This window comes from Zootoca vivipara, chromosome 15, assembly GCF_965207765.1.
Source record: "Zootoca vivipara chromosome 15, rZooViv2.hap1.1, whole genome shotgun sequence".
Classification (NCBI taxonomy): domain Eukaryota; kingdom Metazoa; phylum Chordata; class Lepidosauria; order Squamata; family Lacertidae; genus Zootoca; species Zootoca vivipara.
The window spans coordinates 9,725,813-9,753,273 of record NC_142598.1 but is presented as its reverse complement, the minus strand read 5'-3'; the positions used below and the strand labels follow the sequence as shown (position 1 = coordinate 9,753,273).

General features: G+C 46.9%; 1 protein-coding gene across 2 annotated transcripts; it reads left to right on the top strand.

Moving 5' to 3' along the window:
* Positions 1-397: 397 nt before the first annotated feature.
* On the top strand, positions 398-23,188 carry LOC118097880 (TLC domain-containing protein 4). 2 transcript variants are annotated; one of them, XM_035141170.3, is made up of 7 exons: positions 398-648; positions 9,663-9,833; positions 10,374-10,463; positions 12,763-12,821; positions 16,728-16,822; positions 19,631-19,704; positions 20,681-23,188. In XM_035141170.3, exons 2-7 carry the CDS (start codon positions 9,679-9,681, stop codon positions 20,970-20,972), a joined length of 765 nt encoding a protein of 254 aa, XP_034997061.1. In that variant the 5' UTR covers positions 398-648; positions 9,663-9,678; the 3' UTR covers positions 20,973-23,188. The 2 variants fall into 2 exon arrangements, with proteins under 2 accessions (XP_034997061.1, XP_088514694.1); XM_088658568.1 differs by lacking the exon at positions 16,728-16,822 and having other exon boundaries at positions 401-648.
* Positions 23,189-27,461: the final 4,273 nt, after the last annotated feature.

The window sequence follows — 27,461 nt, the reverse complement described above, 5'->3', positions numbered from 1 at the left end:
AAGGAAGTCAAGTTTTGAAATGTTCAAATGATTGTAAAATTAGTGAAATGTATAAACCTGAAAAGTATAAATAAAATATAAAAATAATAATAATTGGTATGTTGTGGATTTACTAGTAACAAGCTGCGTGGAGAGGCTTATTTGCGGGTAAAGTAAAATAAAACACCACCAGCCTCAGCTGATTGACTAGGCTGGCCTCGGAGCGGGTTTCTCTCCGGGTTCGTGGCACCATGCGCCCGGGCCGGGTGCAACGACCTCGCGCCCCCGCTCGCTTTGGTCTGCGCGCTTCCCACGCCCCTTCGCGGCGTCTTCGGGGCGGATCTGGGCGGGAGCGAGGGCGGCACGGAGGCCGCCGATTGGAGAAGGCCGGGGATGGGGGGCGGCGCTGGCCTCCTGTGGTCCGGCTGGAGGAGGAGGAGCCGGGGGGGAGTGTCGCCTGCCTGGGGCCCCGGCCGCGTCGCGGGCGTCTCGGTAGCTCTGCGCAAAGAAGCAGGCGCGGCCGGAGGGAGGTGCGTGCGCCTTTGCGCGTGGCGGCGGCGGCGCTGGAGGCTGAGGCGCGAGACCCCGGCAGGCGGGGACCCCCAAGCGGCTGGACTGAAGCTCGGACGTCGGGCAAGCGGGAGCTGGAGGGGCTCGGCTGGGTCTCAGGTGGGTCCCGCGAGCTGTTCACCGCGGCGGGGCAGGAGCAGAGCCTGCTTTTGGAGAGGCTCTGTCCGTCGCCAACCGTCCTGCTTCGGGGGTGAGGCGTCGCCAAGGTCTTGCTTCGAATGGGCAGCGTTTAGCGGGGAATACAGGCTGAAGCAGAGTCCCCTTTCCCCTAAAGCGAAGGACATTTTGTTCTCTCGCTATTGCGCAAGGAAGCCAAAGCGTTGCAGAGATATGCTGTGCATTTCCGTGGAGGAGAAGGCTGTCGAGGGCTACCGGTGGCCACGGTGGCAACTTGGGGGGGGGGCCTGTGTGCTCCGCCTCCTCCGCAGCTGCTGGAGGCACACGGGCAGCTGTGCTTCTGAATGCCAGTTGCTGGAAACCGCGGGAAGGGTCTCTCGTATTCGGATCCTGTTCGCTGGTTTCCCATAATGGGCATCTGGTCGGCCACTGTGAGAACAGGATGCTGGATTAGGTGGGCCATTGGCCTGATCCAGCACACTCTTCTTAGGGAGTGCAGTTAACGATCTTTCACCGGCCCAGGGGCATATTTCTCTGGTTCCGCGATAATATCTCCTACCTCCCCATCCCGTTTGAATGAATAGAAGCCGGAGAATTGGCGCCTCGACCTTTCTGGTAAACTGGGACCTTGGGGGTGAATTACTATGGCAAATACGTGGCAAGAGGGAGACGCGTCTCATGGCAAAGGGAACCGTAGCCTCAAAGAGGACGGAGAAGCCCTGAGTATGTTTTGCCTGCATGTGTGTTTCAGAGCATCCTTAACAGAGCAATCCAGCAAGTAAAGTTGTATGATGATGATGATGATGATGATGATGATGATAATAATAATAATAATAATAACAATAACAACAATAAATTTTTATTTATACCCCGCCCTCCCCAGTCAAAACCGGGCTCAGGGCGGCTAACACCAATAAAATCACAATAAGACATAAAAGAAAGAAAACAATTAATTAAAATACAGATTAAAATACAATATTAAAATTTAAAATAAAGCCTCATTTAAAATGCAGCCTAAGACAGGGGTCAGACTGAATCCAACCCAAAGGCCAGGCGGAACAGCTCTGTCTTGCAGGTCCTGCGGAAAGATGACAAATCCCGCAGGACCCTGGTCTCCTGTGAAAGAGCGTTCCACCAAGACGGGGCCAGTACTGAAAAGGCCCTGGCCCTAGTCGAGACCAATCTAACCACCTTTTATGGCTCGGAATCTCCGGAATGTTGTTATTTGTGGACCTTAAGGTCCTCCGTGGGGCATACCAGGAGAGGCGGTCCCGCAGGGCCGTATAGGGCTTTAAAGGTCAAAACCAGCACCTTAAACCTGATCCTGTACTCCACCGGGAGCCAGTGCAGCTGGTAAAGTACTGGTATAGAGGCACAGGGAGCATATTCTCTAGAAAAAATAACTTTACTGCTGTAGCTGTATGGCTGAACATGCTTTCCCCTATATACGGTATGTGGAATCCTTTGGAAATGTAAATAAGTCTGAGATCACTTGCTTTGTAACAGCCAGCAGCATGTGTAGGCGTAAAGCCTACTTATTTAGCTTTAAGTTGTGTCCGAACTTTTTTTCCAAAGAGGGCCAGATTTGATGAAGTGAAGGGCCGTGGGGGCCGACCAAAGGATTGAGGTTGTTGAGCTTTTTTATGATTTTACCCAAAGTTGTTAGACCCCGAAATGGACTTTGGACATTTCTTTAAGCTGTGGTCCTAGACACACTTTCCTGGGAATAAGAGCCTTTTAATTCAGTGGGATTCACTTCTGGGTTGGCATGCACAGAACTGGACTGTATGTCAACGATTGAGCAAATTTAAGCCGACCTGTTGACGTGTACATATGAAGGCTCATCGCACGGGTTAAAACATTCATCTGAGACCTGGAAGACTGGAAGAAATTCCAAAGGTTATTAGGTGATAGGTACTGTGATGTGTCCAAGAACATAAAAAAATTACTTTCTGCCGAGTCAGGCCGTTGTTTATAATGCTAAGAATTCTACCTTGATTGGCAGCAGCTCTCTGAAACCTTGCACGTGAGTTTCCCCCAATCCTGCTTCCTGTGATTCTTTGACTAGAGAGCTTGGCATGTGCCATGGTACTGAAGGCGGAAATTCCTCAGTTGAAGTGCCATAGCAAAAATAGGTGCTATTTGCTTTTATTTATTTATTTCTGTTGCAATATCTATATACTGCCTGCCGCCTTTGATGGCAAAGCTCTCCCACAGTGGCTTACGTAAACATTTTAAACCATAAAATATAACTGAAAGCAAACCATTTATAAAAAAAACCAACGGCAATCTAGGAACAGTACATGGCTGAGCTGAGCAATTCAGATAAAACAGATTAAAACAAAAAAACCAGCAGCAGTTTACACAATTAAGTAGTTGTTAGACCAGTACTTCAGTTAAAACTAGATTTTATTTCATGGGAAGGTGGTATGCAGAGCAGGCCCTCACCTGACAAAATCTTAATGCAGGGGTTTATGGCACACCTGAACAGCAGCTGGAAGGCATGTGGGCTTGGATATGGCATAGAGCCATGCTCGCAATCCCACCTGTCTCTTGGAACTGCATGGCTCCTCATCTCAATAGATCACAGCAAAACCACCCCAGGGCATAGGGACCTGCATGTGTGGTATAATATGCATAAGAATGGCCCTGTCGTATCCCTTGGGCTTGACTAGTGTCACACTTGCTTAAATGGTTGTTGGACTACAACTCCCGTCATCCCTGACCACTGGTCCTGCTAGCTAGGCATGATGGGAGTTGTAGTTCAACAACAGCTGGAGACCCAAGTTTGAGAAACACTGTTAACTAGTGGTGGAAGCTCATGCAAGAACTTCTGCTGGCACAGTGGGGCTTTCTCTCCTCTTCTCCCCCTGCCCTCCTCTAAATTGACTTGGGGTGTGTGTGTCAGGAAAACCCACCCCCCCCAAAAAAAACAGCACACAGAGCTAAAAGTGAGGATAGTTTCGTACGGCAAGCTGAAAAAGCTTCTCTTGATGGAATGATTGCCATAGCACTACACCAATTTCCTCCGCTCAAATTCAGGGGTATAGATTCCTCCTACTAGAAGGGGACATGGCTTAGTGGTAGAAGACGTGTTTTGCACACAGAAGATGTCGGGTAAAGAGACAAAACCGCAAAACCTTTTGGGAGATGCGTAGGTGGTGGACGTCAGCTTGTATGAACAGGAGCCTTAATTGCAATCATTTGGGAAGCGGAATAAATCTATTGCAAAATTCCGTGCTGGCGACACAACTCAAAGCAGGAGGATGCTGGCAAATTAGTAGCTAAGAAACTGCCTTATATGAAGCCCTACCATCACTTCAGCTGTACTTCCAGATGCCAGAGATTAAAGCAAGGACATTTTGCACACTAAGTGTGTGCTCTTTGCTGCAGAGCAGTTCTCCTGTGTGCCTGTACGTTTATCCATTTGGGTTGAATGATGTTCAGAAGGTTGTACCCCTTTCCCCTGTGGTCCCTACTCTGGACTGGCACTCCCCAGCTGCTTTTTGTTAAAGAAAATTTTGAGCATCCTAACCTTGGAACTCCAGTGCCACTTCTGGTACGACCCATAAACTGACTGGGAGGAGTCTTCAGGTCAGAGAACCACAGGTGGAAGATGCACATCTTGCAAGAGAGCATTTTGAGAATAATTGAGTCAGAAGACAAATCCTATGGAAGAGTGGCAGCTTCAGGTTTTGAGGGGCCCTTGAGCGAGATGTTCCTGAGTGGAGCCACCTGGTAGTTGCTGCAAGTACCCATTCATTTGTCCTCTTCCTTTGTGTCGTCTTCAACACAGCAAGCCAGAGGAGGAAGGCAAGCTGAATGGAGGTGGTTGCTGCTGCTGTTGCTACTACTACTTCTGTCCGTCCGCCACTGCCTATTCACTCAATGAGGGCAGGGGAATGGGCAGCAAGAAGGAGCAACAGCAGCAGCAGGGAATGGCAGTGAAGCCTTGGCCCTGGCATGAGCCTCTGAAGGTGTCCACCCTTGATGCCAGCGCTGCTATGGAAGAAGGACCAAAGGCGCTCTGAATGTTTAGCCCGGAGGAAAGAAGATTAAGAGGGAAAGATTAGGCTGTTTCGTTCAGAAATATTTTAAAGAATTTCGGAAAGAAGAGAGGGAATAGCCATTCCCTATGTGAACAGCAGCAATGGCCATGAATCACAAGGAGGTTGGTTTGGGTTCGGTTCAGAACAGATTTCCTAGAGAAGCTGTTGGTCTTGCTTGACTTTTTTTCAATGAGGGGGCAGTCAGAAAGGTTGAACAGACATGTGTTGGGTAGTCAACAGCACACCTTGTTGCACTGTTTTAGAACCAGTTCAGGGTTGTTTTTTCTTGTTATCACACTCACAAATTTGTCGTAAAGTAACTGTACGAGCTAATCCTGGGTCTGTTTATTCAGAAGTCAACCCCACTGAATTAAATGAGAGTTGCTAACAAGTAAGGGCACGGGTGGCGCTGTAGGTTAAAGCACAGAGCCTAGGGCTTGCCGATCAGAAGGTTGGCGGTTCGAATCCCCAAGACGGGGTGAGCTCCCGTTGCTGGGTCCCAGCTCCTGCCAACCTAGCAGTTCAAAAGTACGTCAAAGTGCAAGTGGATAAATAAGTACCGCTACAGCGGGAAGCTAAAAGGCGTTTCTGTGTGCTGCTCTGGTTCACCAGAAGCAGCTTTGTCATGCTGGCCACATGACCTGGAAGCTGTACGCCGGCTCCCTCGGCCAATAAAGCGAGATGAGCGCTGCAAGCCCAGAGTCGGTCACGACTGGACCTAATGGTCAGGGGTCCCTTTACCTTTACCTTTAAGGGTGCAATCCTCTAGTATGGGAATAAATGTCAATGAAATCAATGGGACTTCTGAGTAGTCACTGTTTAAATGTGCATATGGTTGCAGCCTTAATCTCCAGCTGCCCTGTCCTGTGGCAGGCCTTTACAACTCCTTCCTGGAATCTGGGCTTTGAACAGGATGCACCTTGATCAAACAATTCAGGCCAGGCCAGACCAGCAAACATAGAAATAAAGCCAGCCAAGCACATTTCTGCTCTGCATCCAGATCTCTGTGCAAGATGCCCTTGAGAGAACTTTGCAGACACCAGGTGCAGTTGTGTGACCTCTGCATATGAGGACATGGGTGTGTGTGTGTTTAGAAATCCTGCACCCATTGTAAGTCTGCCAGTGAAGAGCAGATGCCCATTTCCTCATGCTGCAACACACATGTTGGTTTCAAGGCAGTTTCATGTTCCTCTGGTTTCCAACATGAACATATGTTTTTGAACACCTGGCAAGTATTTTGTTGTTCTCAAATACACTTACTATATGAACATAGGGAGCTGCCTTAGTCAGACCATTAGTTTATCAAGCTCAGGACTGTCCTCTCTGACACTCATAATTCATTCACATGAAATGTTCTTCCTATAGGCTGTAGTTTCCATATGATTTGGGGTGCCTCTCTGCATTATATGTGCCATATTACAAACCACCCAGCAGGGGAATTCCTCACCCCTGGTTAAAATGGCAAACACGGCTGGAATTTTACCAACTTGCTTGCTTGCTTGCGCACGCACACACACACACGTACGTTTTCAGTGCCACAGCCTATTTGATTCCCAGATGGGGGCATCTTTGTTTAGGGCAGCATTTTGTACACCTCCACTTAAAGGAGCTCCAATAGCAGAGTTGGGAAAGATCCCAATACAGTGGTACCTCGGGTTACAAACGCTTCAGGTTACAAACGCTTCAGGTTACAGACTCCGCTAACCCAGAAATAATACCTCGGCTTAAAACTTTGCTTCAGGATGAGAACAGAAATCGTGCTCCAGCGGTGCAGTGGCAGCAGGAGCCCCCATTAGCTAAAGTGGTGTCTCAGGTTAAGAACAGTTTCAAGTTAAGAACGGACTTCCGGAATGAATTAAGTTCTTAACCAGAGGTGCCACTTTACCTTGGAGAGAAAAGTAGTGGACTGGACTAGGCAAACTAGTGGTCTGACACCAAGCTATAGAGAACTGCCAAATGTAGGAGCCGGATAGGAGACCGGGAGACCTGGGCAATCCATTGAGAGGAACACTCTTGCCCTTATTATTTGATGGGCATGCTTTTTGGAAGGACAACATGACTACCACACTACCAATTTAATTCTGCTGTGTGGAGCTGCAGGGGAATATTGGCTGACTTTTCAGTTGATAAGAAATAGCTGTGCGATTGCAAATACCTGGCTTGCGCTGTGCATGGACCGATCATGTGCTCTAGATTCCTTTGGAAGGAATGTGGGTTCTGAGACAGACAAGTTGGTGTGGTGGGGCAGCATGTTCTCTAAAAAGTTGCTCTTATCTGATAAGATTAGTCTCTCTGCTACCAAGCTTGATTTAACAGCCTGGCCAGAGATGGTAAAACAAGTTATTGCTTTCAGCTACTGGAGGGCACTTACCGTAGTAGCCACCAGGCCGCTCCTCTGCCTCTAGCTGGCTAAACTTTCCTTCCGTGAAAATTCATTATTTACTCCCATCCTCTTGAAGCTATTGTCTGCTGACCCCTTAGTCCTGTCTCCTCATTTCTCTCTAGTTCTGAGAGAATCACTTTTTCGTCTCTGATGATACTCCTGTCTCTCTCCTTTCTTGGGAGTTTCTACATTCATGTTGACCACCCAGCCTGGTACCCCCAGATTCTTTCCACACAACTTCCTACCTTTGGTCAAATTCTCCCTGCATTGTGACGATCTTGTGAAAAGAAGGGCCGCTTCAGACAATCTTTTTATTGAGCATTCAACACGATTTACTTACACTGGTGTTGTATAATGCCAGCTATTTATCAAGCATTCACCCAAATCTGTTAGCACAAAGGTCTTCCCATCTGTCAGTCACGAACACACACTTCTTAGTGCATTTTGCCACCCATTTCCTAACTGCACGAACCCCGTGTGTTTGCTGCTGTTTTTTACAAGTGGATTTGTTGTGACAGTGCTTTAATCCACTTTAATTATGCAAACCTAAATTTCCAGTATGCATTTGACCCTTTTCTGCTAAGTAGCAGTCTGGAGGCAACTTTCTTCCACCTCTCCATCAGCCTTCTCCTCTCTCTTATTCAGTCAGTTCTGGAACCTTTTGCCTCTTATCCCCGCCTTCCTCTCTCCTTTCCTTTCCTTTCCTTTCCTTTCCTTTCCTTTCCTTTCCTTTCCTTTCCTTTCCTTTCCTTTACCTCTTCCTTCAGTTTTTCAGCCTCCTCTGTGCTTCACTCCTTCGCTCCTCCCTCTCTTAGCTCCCTTCATCCCACTGATCCTAAGCCCAAGCTCACTTCTACACTGTACAGTATTTCACTTCATCTGCTCCTGTTCTTGCGCAGCTCAGGAAGTCTCCTGACCCTTGCCAGCTGCTCTCGACACAACAGGTTTGTTTTCTGTGCATTTTATCGTGGCTGATTCTTGCTAACCAAAATTACTGTTCTTCTCTATTTTTAGGTTCTTCCCACCAAAACTCTGCATTTTGGATATTAAGAAATATCCTGCTTTCCTTCTCTCCACCCATTTCCCCCCGGATCTTCCTCCTTTACATTTTAGGGGCTCTTTTCTTCCCTGGTATTCTTAATCTCATTATTCTTACAGATCCCTCTTGTCTTGCCTGATTCCCCTTTTACTTCTTTCTGCCAGCATTTTGAACCTGTCGTCCAATTGGACGTCACCAGCTAGCTTACCTATATTCTCTATGTGGGGGGTCTTCAGGGCATCTTCCCACCTTTGAAAGTTTTGCATGTCACTTGCTGCTTAGATTGTCCTGGGTACATAAACCCCTGTGGGAGATTGAGTGAAGCTTATCCCTTTGGCATACTTGCAATTCCTTTAGATAACACGCCCGATGCCTCCTAAGCTACACCATATGCAGCCGCTTGATCCTTATGGTGTTATGACGCACTGGCCAAGCCTAACTTTGCCCCATATATCAGAGACTGAACTTCTTCTTCCCCACCACCACCGCTTGGTCCATGCAGTGAATTGTCAGCCCAGTAGTGGGCACTCCCACCCTGTTCTTACAGTGGGAATATATGTGCCATAGCAAAGCATATCACCAAATGTTCCAGCCTTGCAATTCACAAAAATTGCAGATCCATGGGACTATCTAGGACCGGCTCCATATCTGTGGCTGCATCAATCAACGAGTGGGACAGAAGTTGCAGTCCTTCAAAGTTTGAGACTATGAGTTATTTGTAATATTGCCTATGGCAGAGTAAACTGGAGAGACTGGGCTGTGTGTAATCAACCATTTACTAGTCTCAACCCAGGCAGCAGTTCAGTGCCTTTTGCTATGCAGTTTTGAGACCAAAAAGGCTTTCTCTGCTACTCCTGGTGTAGCAGTTCTCAAACCTTTTTTCTTTCTTTCTTTTTTGGCAAACCATTTGACAATTTACTGGGCCTCGGCAGACTCCTGGATAGGTCAGTTAATCCTGGATGGCTCAGTTGGTGAGGTGCTAATAATGCTAAGGTTGCAGGTTTGATCCCCTTATGGGGACAGCTGCATATTCCTGCATTGCAGGGGGTTGGACTAGATGATCCTTAGGGACCCTTCCAATTCTGTGGCAGGAAGGTAAACAGTGTTTCCATGCATTCCGGATTCCATCATGGTGTCCTTTTGCACCAGAAGCGGCTTAGTCATGCTGGCCACATGACCTGGAAAGCTGTCTGTGGACAAACGCCGGCTCCCTTGGCCTGACAGCGAGATGAGTGCCGCAACCCCATAGTCGCCTTTGACTGGACTTAAATGTCCAGGGGTCCTTTACCTTTTCTTTACAATTCTATGATTCTGTGACTACTATACTTAATAAACTTTTATTCAGTGTCAAGATCATGGTCAAAGCTATTGTCACTTCAGAAAAATCAACTGCAGGGCCAAGTACAGATATTATTTCCTCCAAACACATGATTCTAGTGAATTTGTAGGGTCCCCCATCTCTGTTTTGCATCTCTCCCCCCCCCCTGCTTTCCACACACACCCATACACATTTGTCTTCTTGCAGGTGTTGCTGGGAACCAATGGAGGACTCTACCCGCCTGGGCTACTGTATTGTGGCTGGCAGTTTTGTGGCCTTCCAATTCTTCTTCTCCGCTGTCAGCCCACAGTTATCTTTGTCGCTGAGTTCCAGATATTCCACCCTTCCATCAGTCAAGCAGAACGAATGGAATTCCAGGTATAGTGTCTTAAGTGGTGGGGGGAGGGGATGGAAAGAGTCCTGCAGCTCTGTCTCACACTCTCAGCCAGTTCAGTGGAAGAAACCCCCCCCCCGTCTTAAGCATATGCGGCGCCGGGGTGCAAAGATCCACCCCCCAGTTCCCCAGTCCCAGTCGCACAGGAGGGCGGAGCCAGCCGGCCGCCTCAGCATCTCGCTGGCTCGGTCGCCCCCGAACTCGCGGCATAGAGCCGCCCACAGCAGAAGAGCCCGCCGTGGCACTCTGACCAACGGGTGGGCTCTTTCCCAGACTCAACTCTCGGGCTCCGGACTCTCGGCCAGGCGCCCCTGAGAGCCTGACGCCCAGGTGCCCTGCATCCCTAGTGCCTATGGGTAAGACGGCCCTGAACCCCCACTCCTTAGCATATGAGAAGCCTTGGAGCATCGCTTGCTTTGCAGGAAAGAGATGTGAATGTGTACATGAGTGCGCATGTAGGGGGGGGAAGAGAGTGACACGAGCACTGCAGTCATGGGGTAACCCTGTCCTATCCTCCTCCCTAGATGTGTGTCCACCCTCCATGCTGTGATAGTCGGGCTCTTCTGCCTCTGCATCCTTTGGTTTGACGATGCTGTAAATGCCAACCCTATCTGGTAAGAAGGAAAGGCCCTCCTGGCTTGCTTGCACGCTTCCTCTGACCGCTTTGCTGTCCAGGCTGGCATGTGTAGATTCGTCAAGTCTGCCCTCCCCGGAGAGAGAGAGAGAGAGAGAGAGAGAGAGAGAGAGAGAGAGAGAGAGAGAGAGAAGGAGGAAGAACTGGTGCATGTGAGCTTGATGGGACACATTGTGCTAGGAAGGCATGAAGGGTTGTTTTGTCTCGGGGAAGAATAGCCCCTTGTGTTCCTTGAGATTTGGGATTGCAGGAGGGGGCGGGGGCACAGCTTCTGGGCCAGGGCTGGCAATGGGCCTAAAGAGGTGTTTATGTTGCTGCCTAAGCCATATCCCCTTCCTCCCTTCCTCCCTCCCACTCTGCTTGCAATGCACATTTCCATGCCTTTTTTCCAGCCTCACATTACTCCTCAGCAGGGCTGGCTAAGTGAGTCCCTAAATAAAGCTCCGCAGGCATTTCGGTCTCTGTTCCTTTCCCACCAACACACACATGACCCTGACTAGTGGACTTCACCATCTTGGAGCACGCAGCCCACTGTTACCTTATGTTCAACCCGTCTTGGATTCACCAGCTACATGTAGGATATTAGCTGTGTATGTCCTTGTGGTAATATAAGGCTGTTACCCAGACCAGCCCTCAACCTGAGGGTTGCGCAACCACAGTCACCAACATCAAGGTTGGGGGAAAGACCAGGTTTTGTTCCTACCTTGTTACAACTTCTCTCTTTTTTTGTTCTGTCTCCCACAGAAGCAACTAGCTCCTATTGTCTAGTTTACACCAATCCTTTCGGTCAGTTGTAATATGTGAGGGGACATCTTAAAGACCCATGGGTGTGTGGGTGTGTTTTACACAGTTTCAACAAGAAAGAATGGGGGGGAGACTGCTGGAGAAACAGCCTCCCTTTCTTCTAGAGATGGGGATCCTATGCCCCTCCAGAAGTTGATGGACTGCAAGTCCCATCAGTACTTGCCAGCATGGCAGATGGTGAGGGATGAGGGGAAATGCTGTAGCGCGACACTATATGGAGCACTGGTCACCATCCTTTTTGGAACAGTGAGAGCTCTGGGTGTCCCAGACAGAAAATAGCTGCTGTGGGGAGAGGATTTGCCGTAATACAAAATGGCTGCCATGGGGAGCATAGCATAACACGTTGTTGTTAATAATAATAATAATGATAATAATAATACCCTGCCCATCTGGCTGGGTTTCCCCAGCCACTCTGGGCGGCTTACAGCATATCTAAAAACATAATAAAAACATCAAGCCGTAAAAACTTCCCAAAATAGGGCTGCCTTCAGATGTTTTCTAAAAGTCAGATAGTTGTTTATTTCCTTGACATCTGATGGGAGGGCATTCCACAGGGCGGGCGCCACCACCGAGAAGGCCCTCTTCCTGGTTCCCTGTAACTTTGCTTCTCACAGTGAAGGAACCAGCAGAAGGCCCTCAGAGAAGGACCTCAGTGTTAAAGATAAAGTCACCCCTAACAACCTTACACTTTCCATGGGAAGTCACCTATGTCCTACTAGTCTTGATTGTGGAGTTCGCACAATACAGGTTTTACACAGGGAGAGGGAGAGAGAGAGAGATGCTGTTGCTGTTTATGGAACAGGGAGCATTCCTCAGTACCAGGGAAAATATTGAAGGTAGCTGCACGACATTCATTCTTATTTGAATGAAATTTTGGAGGTGGTGCCTCCACATTTTGCCTTATAACTTTCTTCAAGTTGGGGTGGGAGGTAGGACTGGAGACTGACTTTCTTCTTTAAAAAAATGAAAGCTCAAAGTCTGGGGCACCAGTGAAAGCCTTTCCAGGCACAAGTTGGCAACCCCTGGTATCGAGGGTCATAAGTTACCCCTCCCAGTCATCACTAGTCTAAACCAAACATGTAAAATATAAAAGCGTGGAAAGAAAGAAAGAAAGAAAGACCTGAAGATGTTTCATGGTGATATGGAGCAAAGCAAGGGCCTGGTGTCTTTTTTCTGCAAGCAGGCGGTATGAAAGACTGCTGATCTGGATAGACCCAGAGTGCATTGTAGTGGACCGTCAATTTTTGCCCAGCCTCTCTTACTGAGTCAGAGAGGTCTTTTTCATCTAACACCAGGTGGTGCTTCTTGCATGTGAGAAAGAAAGAAAGAAAGAAAGAAAGAAAGAAAGAAAGAAAGAAAGAAAGAAAGAAAGAAAGAAAGAAAGAAACTGGCACCTATTCGAAGTAGGGTAGATTCACCTCCCAGAAGCAGATCCCTCACCTCTTATCATTTTCCCAATCTTTCATCCTTTGCAGGGGAGACCCTTGGCTCGTCAAGCTGAACATAGCTGTCACGTCTGGATACTTGCTGTATGGTAAGTATCCTGTCCCCCATTTCACTGGGCAGGCTAGAAAGGCCCAAGGCTGGTAGCAGAAGTTTTCTGGGGAAGCTTGCCTTTCCTCTCAGCACAGCCAAAGTTTGCCTTTCTGTTCCTTGGCCTGCTGCCATCAGATGCCACTGGGGATATCTGGCCTTACCTTCCAAGTTCCGGACTGCAGAATCCGGGACCGGCAGCCATTTGACACCGGAAGTTGCGTCGATGTAACTTCCGGTGTCGCTTTGCCCTTCTATGGGCACCCAAAATGGCCGCCGCCGGCTTCGAAAGTTGCTTGTACGCATGTCAGGAAGTGTGCCGACGCAACTTCCGGTGTCACTCCGCCCATCTATGGGCACCAAAAATGGCTGCCGCCAACACCGGAAGTCACGTCTGTGCACTTCCGGACATGCGTAGATGCGACTTTTGAAGCTGGCGGCGGCCATTTTGGGTGCCCATAGAAGGGCAAATTGGAAAGAAAAAAATGGCCGCCGGCAGGAGAAAATAACGGAGAAAAACGGGAGACGAAGTGATACGGGGGACCACCGGGAAAAGGTAAGTAAAAAAGGGGTTTTCCTAGGGAAAACGGGAGACTTGGCAGCTATGTATCTCGCCCTGACCCAAGACCCATTCAAGTGAACAGGAAAGGTGCTTCTATACTGAGGCATTCCCAGTAGATTGGGCCCCAAAGAATCACCCTAAAACAAAACACAGGAGCTTGTGCTTCCCCACCTCCCATCTCATAGTGAAGGGGAAGTTTGGACTGCCCAGAAAAAAGAAAAGCTTTGCAGCTGAGGCTGTGAAGGGAAAAAAACATACTGGTGTGTGTTATCTGCTGCCCTGTTTGCTTGTTTTATGTTTTCTGTTTTGTTGTTGTGCTGTTTATCTATTGTTTTTATTTATTGTGGTTATCTATAGCTTCACTGTAAGTCATTTTGAGCAGCTTTTAGGTGCAAAAGTGGAATAAAAGGTGTCTAAATACCTTTTTTTTTATAAAAAAAAGTACACAATCACTTGTGATGTACAGCAGAGCACTTTCTTTTTTGCTGCCAGTTGGTGAATTTCATCCGGCGATTTAGTTCTGTGAGAAGTGAATTTGAAGCCCTGCTTCTTCTGCCAGGGAGTCTCTTGCATCCTCCATCAATTCACTCTCACTCTTCTCAGTTACCCATTGGTAAAGTTTTTATTTACTTACTTACTTACTTGCATCCATATCCTTGTTCCCAAGGTGGCAAACATGCAGTTCCCAAGTGATCTCTCATCCAGGAAGTGAATGATGGCCTCATGTGCCCTCAGACAAAACTCTGGAAATCACAAGTTATTTCAATCCAATAACACTAATAATAATAATAATAATAATAATAATAATAATAATAATAATAATAATAATAATTTATACCCCGCCCATCTGGCTGGGTTTCCCCAGCCACTCTGGGTGGCTTACAACAGAAAAATGGAATAAAATAATCTCTTAAACATTAAAAGCCTCCCTAAACAGGGCTGCCTTCAGATGTCTTCTAAAAATCTGGTAGCTGTTTTTTTCTTTGACATCTGATGGGAGGGCGTTCCACAGGGCGGGCGCCACCACCGAGAAGGCCCTCTGCCTGGTTCCCTGCAACTTGGCTTCTCGCAACGAAGGAACCGCCAGAAGGCCCTCGGTACTGGACCTCAGTGTCTGGGCAGAACGATGAGGGTGGAGACGCTCCTTCAGGTATACTGGACCGAGGCCATTTAGGACTTTAAAGGTCAGCACCAACACTTTGAACTGTGCTCAGAAACATACTGGGAGCCAATGTAGATCTTTCATGACCGGTGTTATGTGGTCTTGGCGGCCGCTCCCAGTCACCAGTCTAGTTGCCGCATTCTGGATTAGTTGTAGTTTCCGGGTCACCTTTAAAGGTAGCCCCACTTATAGCGCATTGCAGTAGTCCAAGCGGGAGATAACTAGAGCATGCACCACTCTGGCGAGACAGTCCATGGGCAGGTAGGGTCTCAGCCTGCGTACCAGATGGAGCTGGTAGACAGCTGCCCTGGACACAGAATTGACCTGCGCCTCCACGAACAGCTGTGAGTCCAAAATGACTCCCAGGCTGCGCACCTTGTCCTTCAGGGGCACAGTTACACCATTCAGGACCAGGGAGTCCTCCACACCTGCTCGCCTCCTGTCCCCCACAAACAGAATTTCTGTCTTGTCAGGATTCAACCTCAATCTCTCAATTCCATTGCAGACCTAATCCACACTTCCCAGACCAGATCAGAATTCAACAATCTTTCTGATTTTGCACTTCTCTGAGTTTTGGTTTCAGTCCTTACCTAGAAACATGCCACAACATATTAAAAATGTTTCTTTTAGGATAACATATATTTAGAAATGTGTATATTGAGATGAAATATGTATTTAACCCAATAACCCAATTTTTAAACATTTTAACGGAAAGGTTTTTTGATGTTTGGCATTTCATTATGTTTTTATATTCTGCTAGAAGCCGTCCAGAGTGGCTGGGGAAACCCAGCCAGATGGGCGGGGTATAAATAATAAAATTATTTATAATTTTCTAAATAACCAAAATTATCCAAATTTGGTATAATAACAACAACAACAACAACAACAACAACAACAACAACAACAACATTTGGTAGATGCAGTGGGAATGGGTTTTGTTAGCCAATTAAAACAAAAACAGCAAAACCAACCAATATGTTGTTTATGGAGTTCTGAGAGGCTTAATTTGTGGAAATTCACATTCCAATTTTTGTCAAGGTCATTAAAGAAAAGGCAAAGCTGCTGGAAAACTGTGCTTCAGATTGAAGCAGGCCCGCAGGGCAGAGGAGAATACAGTGGGGAGGACGCAAAGTTCTTGGAGTTGTTCTGGATGAAGAAAGCTCATCCCAAATACTGGGATCCACACTTTCTGGAAGAAAGCTGAAACACCCTCTATATTTCAAAGGATTATTACGATGTGATGGGGACTATATAAGGTTTCTAGATTTCCTCAGTGGTAGGAAATGTGTGAAGGAGGAGGGAAGAGAGGTAAATGTCTCAATATAAAGATACTGTAATGGTTTTTGTGTGTGCAATTTTTTTAAAAAAAAAAACCACGGTTGTATTGTTGGATGCTACTGAGTAGTTGACATTGGGGCCCAGACTATAGCTGCCAAGTCTCCTGTATTCCCCGGGAAACCCCCGTTTTTCCAGTTGTTCCCAGCCGAAAAAATGGATTTTTTTGTTTTTCCCCGGTTTATTCTGGCGCGGCAGCCATTTTGGAACTGGGCGGAGCAGCATCAAAAGTAACTTTTAAGCATGCTCCGCCCAGTTCCAAAATGGCGACAGCACTACTTCCAGTCTGCTACTTCCGGTCCAGTCCCTTATTTCTCAGGCCGGAACCTGGCAGCTATGGCCCAGACTGCCAACACACTCCTGTGCCACTGCTGGCAGATGGACATAAATCTACTAGCTGGTGGGTTCGAATCCCCACGACGGGGTGAGCTCCCATTGCTCTGTCCCAGCTCCTGCCAACCTAGTAGTTCGAAACCACACCGGTACCGCTGTGGTGGGAAGGTAAACGGCGTTCCTGTCCGCTCTGGCTTCCGTCACGGTGTCAGACAAATGCCGACTTCCTTGCCTGAAAGTGAGATGAGCGCCACAACCCCATAGTCACCTTTGATTGGACTTAACTGCCCAGGGGTCCTTTACCTTTTAAACCTTTTTTTCCCTACCCCATTTAAATCTTCACCTTTTAAATCTCTGCCTGCAGGTTGGCTGTTAAAAGAAGAATCACGGGGGCAGGGGTGGAAACATGTCAGCCTTGCCGTGTTACTAGCCATGCTTGAACCTTGTTCCCTGCCTGCTCATCTCCCAGTAAACCTTCCTTGTGTGTATGTTGTGTGTTGTGTTCTGAATTCTAGATCTGTTGCTGCTAGTACGGTACTGGAGGACATTGGGAGATTCCCTTTTCGTTTGCCACCACTTGGCAGCGCTATACGCTTATGGATACGTGTTGGTTAGTTCCAGAGTCCTTTAGCTATTGGGGAGGAGGGAGGGGGAGAGGTTTCCTCTTATTCTTCATTCTTCTTTCTTTTTCTTAAAAACAAAACAAAAACCCATTCTTCATCTATCCCTTTGCTTCACTCTGCTCTTCTACAGCTTTCAGTGGTGCTGCATCGCTCCATCCCAACCCACAAAAACCGGCTGTCATCAGGGCAAAAACGGACATGGTCTGAAATCGGGACTAGGGAAAATAAAGAGAATTAGCATAGCACAGATTGAAATATTTCCCTCTCCGCTTCCAATGATCAGTTGGCTGAGAAATAGAGCTTCCATATGTCTGAGAACTCCTGATTTACTTTTCATTTCCATGCTCCAGGAACTTTTAAAAGGTGTTTTTTTTAAGAGAGAGAGAGACAGAGGGCACATACCATGGGAAGCAACCATAAGCATGATTACTCAGAAATAAGTCCCATTAAGTTAAATAAGATTGACCCGCTAATTTGTGTGTTTAGGATTGCAGCCTTAAAAAGGTGTTGTATGGAAATGAAGTAGTATAAAGTATAAAGACAGTCTCTGCCTGTGGCTCCACAGTAGTCTAGAACAGGAATGGCAAACCTGTGGCCCTCCAGATGTCACTGAACTACAACTCCCATAATTCCTGACCTTCAGTCAAGCTGGGCGGGACTAAGGGCAACCAGAGTCCATCAACATCTGGAGGACTACAAGTTATTCATCCTTGGTTGTTGAAAAGAACAAGATATGCTAGGAAGGGAGTGGGACAGACATTTTAAAAGCATAATGAGAAGCAGCATTGGTAGGTCACATTAAAGAGGAGGGGGAAGGTGAAAGTTTTTTATCTGGGTTGCTAACTTTATTCCATCACTAAGCTCTTTGTGAAATGGTGGAATTATTTCCCCCTTGCCAGAAATAACCACCACCACCACAGTTAATTTATTAATCAGCTTCCTAAACTCAGTCTTAAGGTCGGTGCTATCAACTTTCCCCTTTTTTGCAGGAAATTCCCTTATTCAGCGCCCTTACTTTCATATCCGGGAGTTGACAACCCCATAGAATTCCTTATCTTATCTTCAAATCCGGGGGGTTGACAGCTATGCAAGGTAATTTACACATGAAATAATGAAAAACTCAAAAACAACCAGGGCCGTCTCGAGCAGGTCGGGCGCCCTGGCGCTGAGGCGCAGAGATCGCTCCAGCGCCCTCGCAGCGCACAGCACCCTGCCGGCTCAGCGCCCTGGCGCCCCGCGCCACTGGGACTACACCTAGAGGCGGGCCTAAAAACAAGGACATTTAAAACAAGAAGTCTTAACACTCGTGGGGAAGACCTGTTAATTCAGCTGATAAAGCCAGAGCAGAAATATTTTCAACTGTTTCCGGAAAGTGCAGACACTGGGTGCCTGTCGTATGTTGGATGAGGAGGTGGAGAGTCCTGTTCAAGAGGAATCCATTTGTGCTTCCAAGCTGTGCTTGTCCTGCTCAGCCATTGATTGATTTAGCAACCTTGGAGCAAGTAGCGTTTCCTCAATACTCCTTACCTCGTCTGCAAAATAGCCATTATAACATAGGCTGCCTTCTAGATAGGCATTTATTTACATGCTGCTTATATGTCAAAATGGCTTCTAAGCACTTTGCAACTATAAAATCAGTCCATATTTAAAATGCACAATAACATTGAAACATCCTTACTTAAAATATAACTGTACAGTAGAACAAACAATTATAAAGCCTAAAATTAAAACCGTTAAAAGCCGTTAAAACAAAACAATCACATGTTCGATTCAAGGGAATGTTTATCTGGCTAGAAAACGATAAGGAAATGTTGGCATCACATTGAGCCTTGAGGTTAACATAACAGCAGTCCTTTGCACACTTACATGGAAGCAACTTCTGTGAATTCAGTGGGAAGAAATCTCTCATGGATGCTGCAATCTTGTCATACTTGGAAGCTAGTCCTGCTAAATGAAATTGAGATTTTTCACAATCAATAGCAGAGATTGTGTTACTAGTAAATGGGTTTAGAGGGTGGTCAGGCCCCAGCACCATTTACCCCAGATTAATATAACTTCAGCCCACATCTAAGGACTCCTGCCCCCACTGCGGATTACCTTGCCCTTTCTAGCTCTTTCTCTTTCCTGAAAGCATTAACTCTTGAATCCCCTGTGGTCGTTCTCCTGTGGTCACAGCCCAGCCTGCTCCTTCATTCATAGCAAATGGAGTCAGCTAGAGCAATAACCCTCCTGCGACAGAGGTCCCTAAAATTCTCGATTCATTTCAAGGGGGATTGAGCAGGGAAAGGACCCATGAGATTGCGCCTGTCTTCTGACATGCAATCAGGCATTTGTAAGGGACTTGCTCGGAGGGATTCGCAACCCAGCCCAGTAAAGTTGCTTACGTATTACGTAGTTGTGTTGCTGAACTGGTACAGTTCACGTATTTGGAACACACAAATAAAAGAAGCGGGTATTGCGGACCAGCTTCTATTGGCATAGATATGCACAGGTTTGGCAGGGTCCTGTTGGGTGGATGGACATTAAAATGGTTTTGCATCATTCAGGATGGAAAAGCACAGCGACCATGGCGTGGGTGGCACCAAGGAGTCTGGCCGTACTGGTATTCTGCTGTGTTGCTCTCTAACACTTTCTCTGCTTGGCTTCCTTGCTGTTGTGAGAAAGGGAGGTCGGGCTCTCTGCTTGGTACCTGAGAGCTGCCTAAATCTTCTGGCACTGGAAAAAGCAAGGCCTTTGGCACTGTCTTGGGGAGCAGTGAGGCCAGCATCTCAGGGTTTATCTCTCTGTCCCCACAGAGCCGTGGGGTTCTGCCCTACTTTGCCAATTTCCGTCTCCTCTCAGAACTCTCCACGCCCTTCGTGAACCTGCGGTGAGTTTTCTAATGGAGTAAGTCAAGGGTTTTTATGCTTTCAGGAGCTTCTTCACAAACCTTCACAAATCCATTCGATAATGTGGGTCTGCATATCCTTTTCATAGCAAAAGGAACAGGCTTGTGGAAAGCAGCTGTTCTCCAGGCCCCTCACAAGGAGCCACAGTAAAGCCTCTCACTTCCTAAATGGCCTTGGCCCAATATACCTGAAGGAGCGTCTCCACCCCCATCGTTCAGCCCAGACACTGAGGTCCAGCTCCAAGGGCCTTCTGGTGGTTCCCTCTTTGCGAGAAGTGAGGTTACAGGGAACCAGGCAGAGGGCCTTCTCGGTAGTGGCGCCTGCCCTGTGGAACGCCCTCCCGTCAGATGTCAAGGAAATAAATAACTCTCTGATTTTTAGAAGACATCTGAAGGCAGCCTCTTTTATGGAAGTTTTTAATGTTTGATGTTTTATCGTGTTCTTAATATTCTGTTGGGAGCTGCCCAGAGTGGCTGGGGAAACCCAGCCAGATGGGCGGGGTATAAATAATAACATATTATTATTATTATTATTATATTTTATTATTCCACAGTCAACATCTTTGGGTGGCCACCACTAAGGAAGCTCAGCTCACCCCGATCCCTTAATCCTGGAGGAATTACCATAGGTGGTCTGTGTTCCACCAACCAGTGAAGCTTAACGGGGGATGCAGAGGGCACCCCCTTGAATTCATAGCACTGACCCCGTTCAAAGCTTACTTTTCAAGAAATTGCTGAGAAAATGGCTATATCGTTCTATCTGGGAGAACCATGGCTGATTTAATGCTGCTGAATTCTTGGTTCCCCATACCTCACTAGAGGTCTGGAATAATCCTTTGGATGACTTGTGGTTTTGCTTTATTCAAAGAGGTGGAAGGAAGGGGTGGCATCTTCCAAGGCAGCCCCCCTGGGTGGTGTGTGTGTGTACATTTGACACAATCCTTTTGCCTTGCCTCAGGTGGTTTCTGGATGCAGCTGGCTGGCCACGCACTTCCTGGGTCGTCTTGGCCAACGGCCTGGCCATGACGGTGGTCTTCTTTGTGGTGCGGATTGCCGTCATCCCCAGCTATTACATGCAAGTCTACTCCTGGTATGGGACTCCCGAGTACGAGCGCCTGGGCCTGGGTGTACAGCTAGCCTGGATTGGGCCCAGCCTAGCCTTGGAAGTACTCAACATGGTCTGGATGTATCGCATCACCCGGGGCTTCTACCGAGCTGTCTGCCGCTCCGTGTCTCGCAAGGCAGCATGAGGATGTTGAGGACGGGGCCGTACTTGGTCAGGAACGCAGAGACTCTTAAGTACTTCTGGACCACACTGGAAACTCCCCCTTCTAATACCCTTAGAAGCCAGTAGCCATAGGAACTGCTTCTGACCATCCACTTGGCCCAGGCAGACAGCCCTGGATCTACACAACTGGAGCATTTGGTTTTTGTTTTTTTCTTCCATCATCTTGGGCCACCCTGAACAGAATGAGCAACTGGAGAACAACAACCATCTCAGTTTTGGGGATGGACTCTCTGGGCATTTAACATGGTTTGAAATGTATAGTTTAAACTCTCTGTGTGTGAAGCACAGGGATATCCTTTGGCTCACATGGGTGAGTGTGGAGCAAAGAGAGATATAGCTGGATCAGGGGCTGCCTGGTCTTTGTGGCTGCAGGCTTAGATTGCAACAGTGTGTCTAAACAGCTCGTTGTCCTAATTCAGCTGTATGTCTATCAGTTGGAAGGAAAAATATGCACCATTGACTCCAGTGTAGAGGGGCCTGGTTCTGTAGGAGGGAGACTTTAGAAGAAGAGAGAAGGGATGAATGGAAACCGTTCTGCCACTTTGCCCAATGGCTCCTGGTTTCTTTATAGAAGTATGTTGGGAGAATGAAATAGGCCGAATGCATAGAGGAGGAAACTGCATCAAGCGAGGCACTGAAAACGGAGGATTGTCCATGCTTGGATGGCAGCAGTAAATACTGGAAGACAGTGTTTGGAAAAAAGGTGTTTCCACTCTACCAGGTTGGGGTAGAACTTGACATTCCTTCATACCAGGGTCCTCAGAACGCTGTCCTTAGCAAAACAAGGCTTCATAACTCTCTTCACTTGGGCATAACCATGACACTCTTGGCTGTTTTGTTCCGAGAGCTCAAAAGTAAAGAGGTTGGCACAAAAAGGCCTGAGCAGAACTAGTTCAAAGCAAACTGTGAGGTTGTTGGGGGTGGGCGGGGCAGACCCAGTTACCTTTCACAAGAACTATCCCGACAGGTGTTGGCTGCCGTTCTGAACCCAGGCATCTCTCCTTGAAGCAGCATCCCTCTTAAGGGGAAAATTTGATCATTCCAGCACAATATATGCAATATTCTGTTGTACGTCGGTCGTAATATTGACTGCAGCAGTGTGGATTATGGCTTCCTAAAAGTCATGAGCACTCACTGATCATGTCATGTGTCACATGTGAACATAATAAGAGCTTGCTGGATCAGGCTCATGCCCCTCTTCCCCCCCCCCAAAAAAAACACACACCTTGTGTGCATGGCAAACTGTGACAGCAAGGCCCCAGGTGTGAAGATCTTGTGTTGTGAGCGCCACATTGCTGCTGAACGTGGGAAATCAATGTGTCCCATTCCTCTGTGGTTACTCATAGCGAAATTAAGATGCAGCTGTGAGAATGGCCCAGGCGGGTTTCCGTGTGGCTTGTATCTTTGATTCACCTTAAGGACCAACCGCAGAAGAACAGTTGCTTCTCTCCCGCCCCCCTGCACACAGATTCTGATGATACAATGCTTACAACAAGTTGTCAAGGGTTCAGCATTCTGTTTGCAAGGTTCTCTGCACTGATGCTATTACTTCCTTACTTGTTCTCTGATGCTGAATCTTCCCCTGCCCCCAACACACACACACACACAGCACAAGTCACAACAGTTATTCCATCTCTAAGGTGCCGGGGGGGGGCAGAAGTTTACCTGTGCTGAACCAGCTGAAATGAAGCCCCCATTAATTTCTGTGGGTTTGCACAGGAGACTTTTCTTGGGGACTGTGCTTCTAAGGTTGCACTGGACCAAATATACCAACATCAGGTGCTTAACGTCTTGAGGTAGACTTCAATAAGAATTTGTATGCTCTGGGTCAACTTCTACCATTCCTCTACCTGGCTGCTAGGAGAGCAAGCTAATTTTTAAGAAGCTTGTGAAAGCATTGTTCCAAAATCTGTGCCTTAAAATGCTTCGCCAAGCACTTGGCACCACCCTGGAAAAGTACCCTCCAGTTTGTGGAAAGGGTACAGCTGCCGGCATACATCATTTCACTATGAACAAATTTATGCCACAAATACAAGCAGTGGAAATTCTGTTGTTGATTTTTCTCTGCTGTTCAGATGGTTTTAATCCTCACCTATGCAGCATTTTTAATTTTCTAACCTCCATTTATTAACTGGAATCAGTGAGCATTAAGATAATAAATAAGATTAATTTATTAAATTTTGGTTTCCTCTACTTGTTCTTGTCTCTGTGTGCATGTGCATCTGTGTGTTGCATTTGGTGGATGTTGGGGCTGCAATACACCTGAAATTTCCCAGACATAGCTGGGATTTGGCTATTGGAAACAGCGCCCGGGCAGAAAACACTTAAATGTCCGGGAAAATCCAGATGTATGGCACCCCCAAGCTCAACAACTTTGGCCCAAACTTTTTAAAAAAGCTTAACAACTTTTGTGTCTGGATTTTCACTTTTTGAAATACGGCAACCCTAGTTTAGGCATGTTATTGGCAGAGAGGTCTGCACCATATATGGATAGCTCGACCTTGAAAGTCGTCTTCTCACTGTGCTTCCTTCTGTGTTTCTCAAGTAATACACCTGATGTAGTGAGCCATAGATAGACACCATGCACATCAAAATAACTGGGAAGCTGAGATGACCCCAGATCAAATGTGTCCAGGACCCAAGAACAACAGGCCCAGCCTGGCTTCCATTGAGAGAGGTGTCTACAAATGGATTAGAAACTGGGTAGCAGCAGGGCATATGGACAGATGCAACTAGGAACAAAAGGAATAGCTCTTAAACCGGGGGTAGGCAACCTAAGGCCCGGAAGCCAGATGTGGCCCAATTGCCTTCTCAATCCGGCCTGCGGACGGTCCGTGAATCAGCGTGTTTTTACATGAGTAGAATGTGTCCTTTTATTTAAAATGCATCTCTGGGTTATTTGTGGGGCCTGCCTGGTGTTTTGACATGAGTAGAATGTGTGCTTTTATTTAAAATGCATCTCTGGGTTATTTGTGGGGCATAGGAATTCGTTCATCCCCCCCCCCAAAAAATAGAGTTTAGCCTACCACATGGTCTGAGGGACAGTGGACCAGCTCACGGCTCAAAAAGGTTGCTGACCCCTGTCTTAAACCAAAATGAACAGCTAGACAAGACGCAGTATCTGGCCAAGTTGACTCCCAGAGTAAAGGTAAAGGTAAAGGGACCCCTGACCATTAGGTCCAGTCGTGACCGACTCTAGGGTTGCGCGCTCATCTTGCATTATTGGCCGAGGGAGCTGGCATATAGCTTCCAGGTCATGTGGCCAGCATGACAAAGCCGCTTCTGGCAAACCAGAGCAGCACATGGAAACGCCGTTTACCTTTCCGCTGTAGCGGTTCCTATTTTTCTACTTGCATTTTGATGTGCTTTCGAACTGCTAGGTTGGCAGGAGCTGGGACCAAGCAACGGGAGCTCACCCCGTCACAGGGATTTGAACCGCTGACCTTCTGATCAGCAAGCCCTAGGCTCAGAGGTTTAACCCACAGCGCCACCTGGGTCCCTGGGACAGAAAAACGTTTAGGAAATACAAAACAGAAGAAGAAAAAGAAAATACAAAACACAAAAAATACAACACAAAAAATATAAAAACAAAAATTCTAACTTATAGCAACCCTTATTGCCAATCTATTGACTTCCTCATTCCTCCTTCTGCAATTCTTTACCTATCTTCAGTAGTAAACTCTAAATCTTATATACTTTCTAATTATTACTTTAATATTACCTCGTTTCTGTATCTTTTACATCTTAACCTTTTATATTCTATCCAAATCTTTTTTCTTAATTAATTTATCATCCATTTCTAACAATACTTATTTTACACCATTGTATTATCTACAACCTCTATTTTATCTCCCTCACTTCCGCTAATTCTAATCTATTATATGCTTATTCTTTAAATAAAATTTAAATTTCTTCCAGTCTTCTTCCACTTCTGCTTCACTTCGATCTCGGAGCCTCCCGGTCAGTTCAGAGAGTTCCATATATTCTACAAAAGGAATAGCTCTTAAACCAGGGGTAGGCAACCTAAAGCCCAGGGGCCAGATGAGGCCTAATCGCCTTCTCAATCCGGCCTGCGGACGGTTCGGGAATCAGCGTGTTTTGACATGAGTGGAATGTGTCATTTTATTTAAAATGCATCTCTGGGTTATTTGTGGGGCATAGGATTTCGTTAATCCCCCCCCCCCAAAAAAATATAGTCTGGCCGACCACATGGTCTGAGCGACAGTGGACCGGCTGAAAAAGGTTGCTGACCCCTGTCTTAAACCAAAATGAACAGCTAGACAAGATGCAGTATCTGGCCAAGTTGACTCCCAGAGTGGATAATATACAAAGGAAGAAAAGGGGTAGCTTTTGCTAATGACTCTTTATGTCTGAGTGGCTGGCAAAGATTTTGAGCGATGGAGTCATTCAACTAAATAAGTAATAGCAGCAACTACATTTATATCATAGGAGCCAACTCCTTGGGGCCGAGTTTCCTTTGGTCCCCCAATAAAATATTTGAGAGGACCACCGCCCCAAAGTTGATGGGCATTGCCATTCAGGTGGTGTCTCTATGCTGTGTCACATGATTGATTATGCAGGGTGGGGTTTACATGCCCCCCCAATATTTTATTCAAATTGGCACCCCTGATTTATATGGTACTTGAGTGTTCAGAGTGCTTCACACAGTCACATTGTCCTTCAGGAAATGTTGTCCTGGAAGCAGTCAGAGACCTAACCTTTCTTACTGGTTTATCTCTGGTTGTAAAAAATACTGTCAGGGTGCTGAGCCAGCAATTCTTAGCGCTGCCCAATCATGGATCTTCCCTTGAAAAGCAACATGGCAATGGACTTGCAAATTGATGTTTATTCCAATACAGCTTTAAAGAGCAGGTTTCTGCAGGAAATGCTTGAGAATAATGATGATGATGATGATGATGATGATGATGATGCTTGGACACAGGGCGGGTAGTGTGTTTTGCATACCTTAACAATCCGGATGGCACATTTGGTGCTTCTCAGCTACATCCCTGGATTACTGAGGTCAGCCTACCCTACCTCCAGGTATGTTTAGCCTGGAGAAGAGAAGGTTAAGGGGTGATATGATAGCCATGTTCAAATATATAAAAGGATGTCATATAGAGGAGGGAGAAATATATAAAAGGATGTCATATAGAGGAGGGAGAAAGGGAGAAAGGTTTTTTTCTGCTGCTCCAGAGAAGCGGACACGGAGCAATGGATTCAAACTACAAGAAAGAAGATTCCACCTAAACATTAGGAAGAACTTCCTGACAGTAAGAGCTGTTTGGCAGTGGAATTTGCTACCAAGGAGTCTCCTCCTTTAGAGGTCTTTAAGCAGAGGCTTGATGGCCATATGTCAGGAATGCTTTGATGGTGTTTCCTGCTTGGCAGGGGGTTGGACTGGATGGCCCTTGTGGTCTCTTCCAACTCTATGATTCTATGATTCTACCTCAGCACTGCAACCTGTCTAACTTTTTCATCCACGCTCTGCTCTTGCACACAGGCCTGCCTGCTGCCACTCACAGAAGTGCAAAGGAACAGAACAGTCACCCAGGCAGCGCTGTGAACCAGCTGGGACTTCTTGCATTCTAGGGCAGCCCTGTGGGTTCCCTTCCCTTGCATGGGAGGTCTCTAAGCAATGACAATCTCACTCCCCATCCATCTCTACCCATGAGCCTCGGATGCCACATCTTTTGGAGCACTAAACATCAGCCACAGCCCTGCCAAGTGGGATGCTGCAGTAGCAACCCAGTAGCAGTTTTGTTCTCTGGTCTAGGAAGCAAGACACACACACCACACGCACACACTGTGTTTACCAAGCTCGTGGGGCAGTGACGTCAGCCCAGCCACTAGGGTCCTATAAATGGAAATGCTCATTCTTAGTTAAGGTACAGCACTCGGCCGGGGGTGTGTGTGTGTGGAGCTCTGATTCAGCCTCCATGCATCTTAGCCTCACATCATCAGGAAAAATTAAACTCTCAGAGGCTCCCTCAGGAATTGGTGAGGCTGCATGTGCCAAATGACACAATGAGCTTTGAAGGCTACTGGTGTTAACTATGTGGATGCCACATTGTGGAACAATGCAAACTTGCCTAGACATGAGGACAGACCAATGGCACATTTACCACTGACAGTGCCTTGCCAAAATCTCCGGCAAAGATGTTTTTTGTTGTTGTTGCTGTTAGCCTTTGGTTGCCAGAGATATAAAATATGTGCTCTGTTCCTGAGATATTGACACATTTTGAACTTTTCGTACCACATGTGAAACAAACCACATAGGCCACCTGAAATTAAGCTCACCAAAGATTGAAAGTTTGAAAGATTGTTGGGTGCAATCCGGCCACAGTTAAGTCATAAAGGCATGTCTTGTACTTCATTAAGCTCTTGGTCTGATGGATTAATGGCTTCTTGGCCAGGTAGCAGTTCTTTCAGCCTGGCTACCTCAACTTCT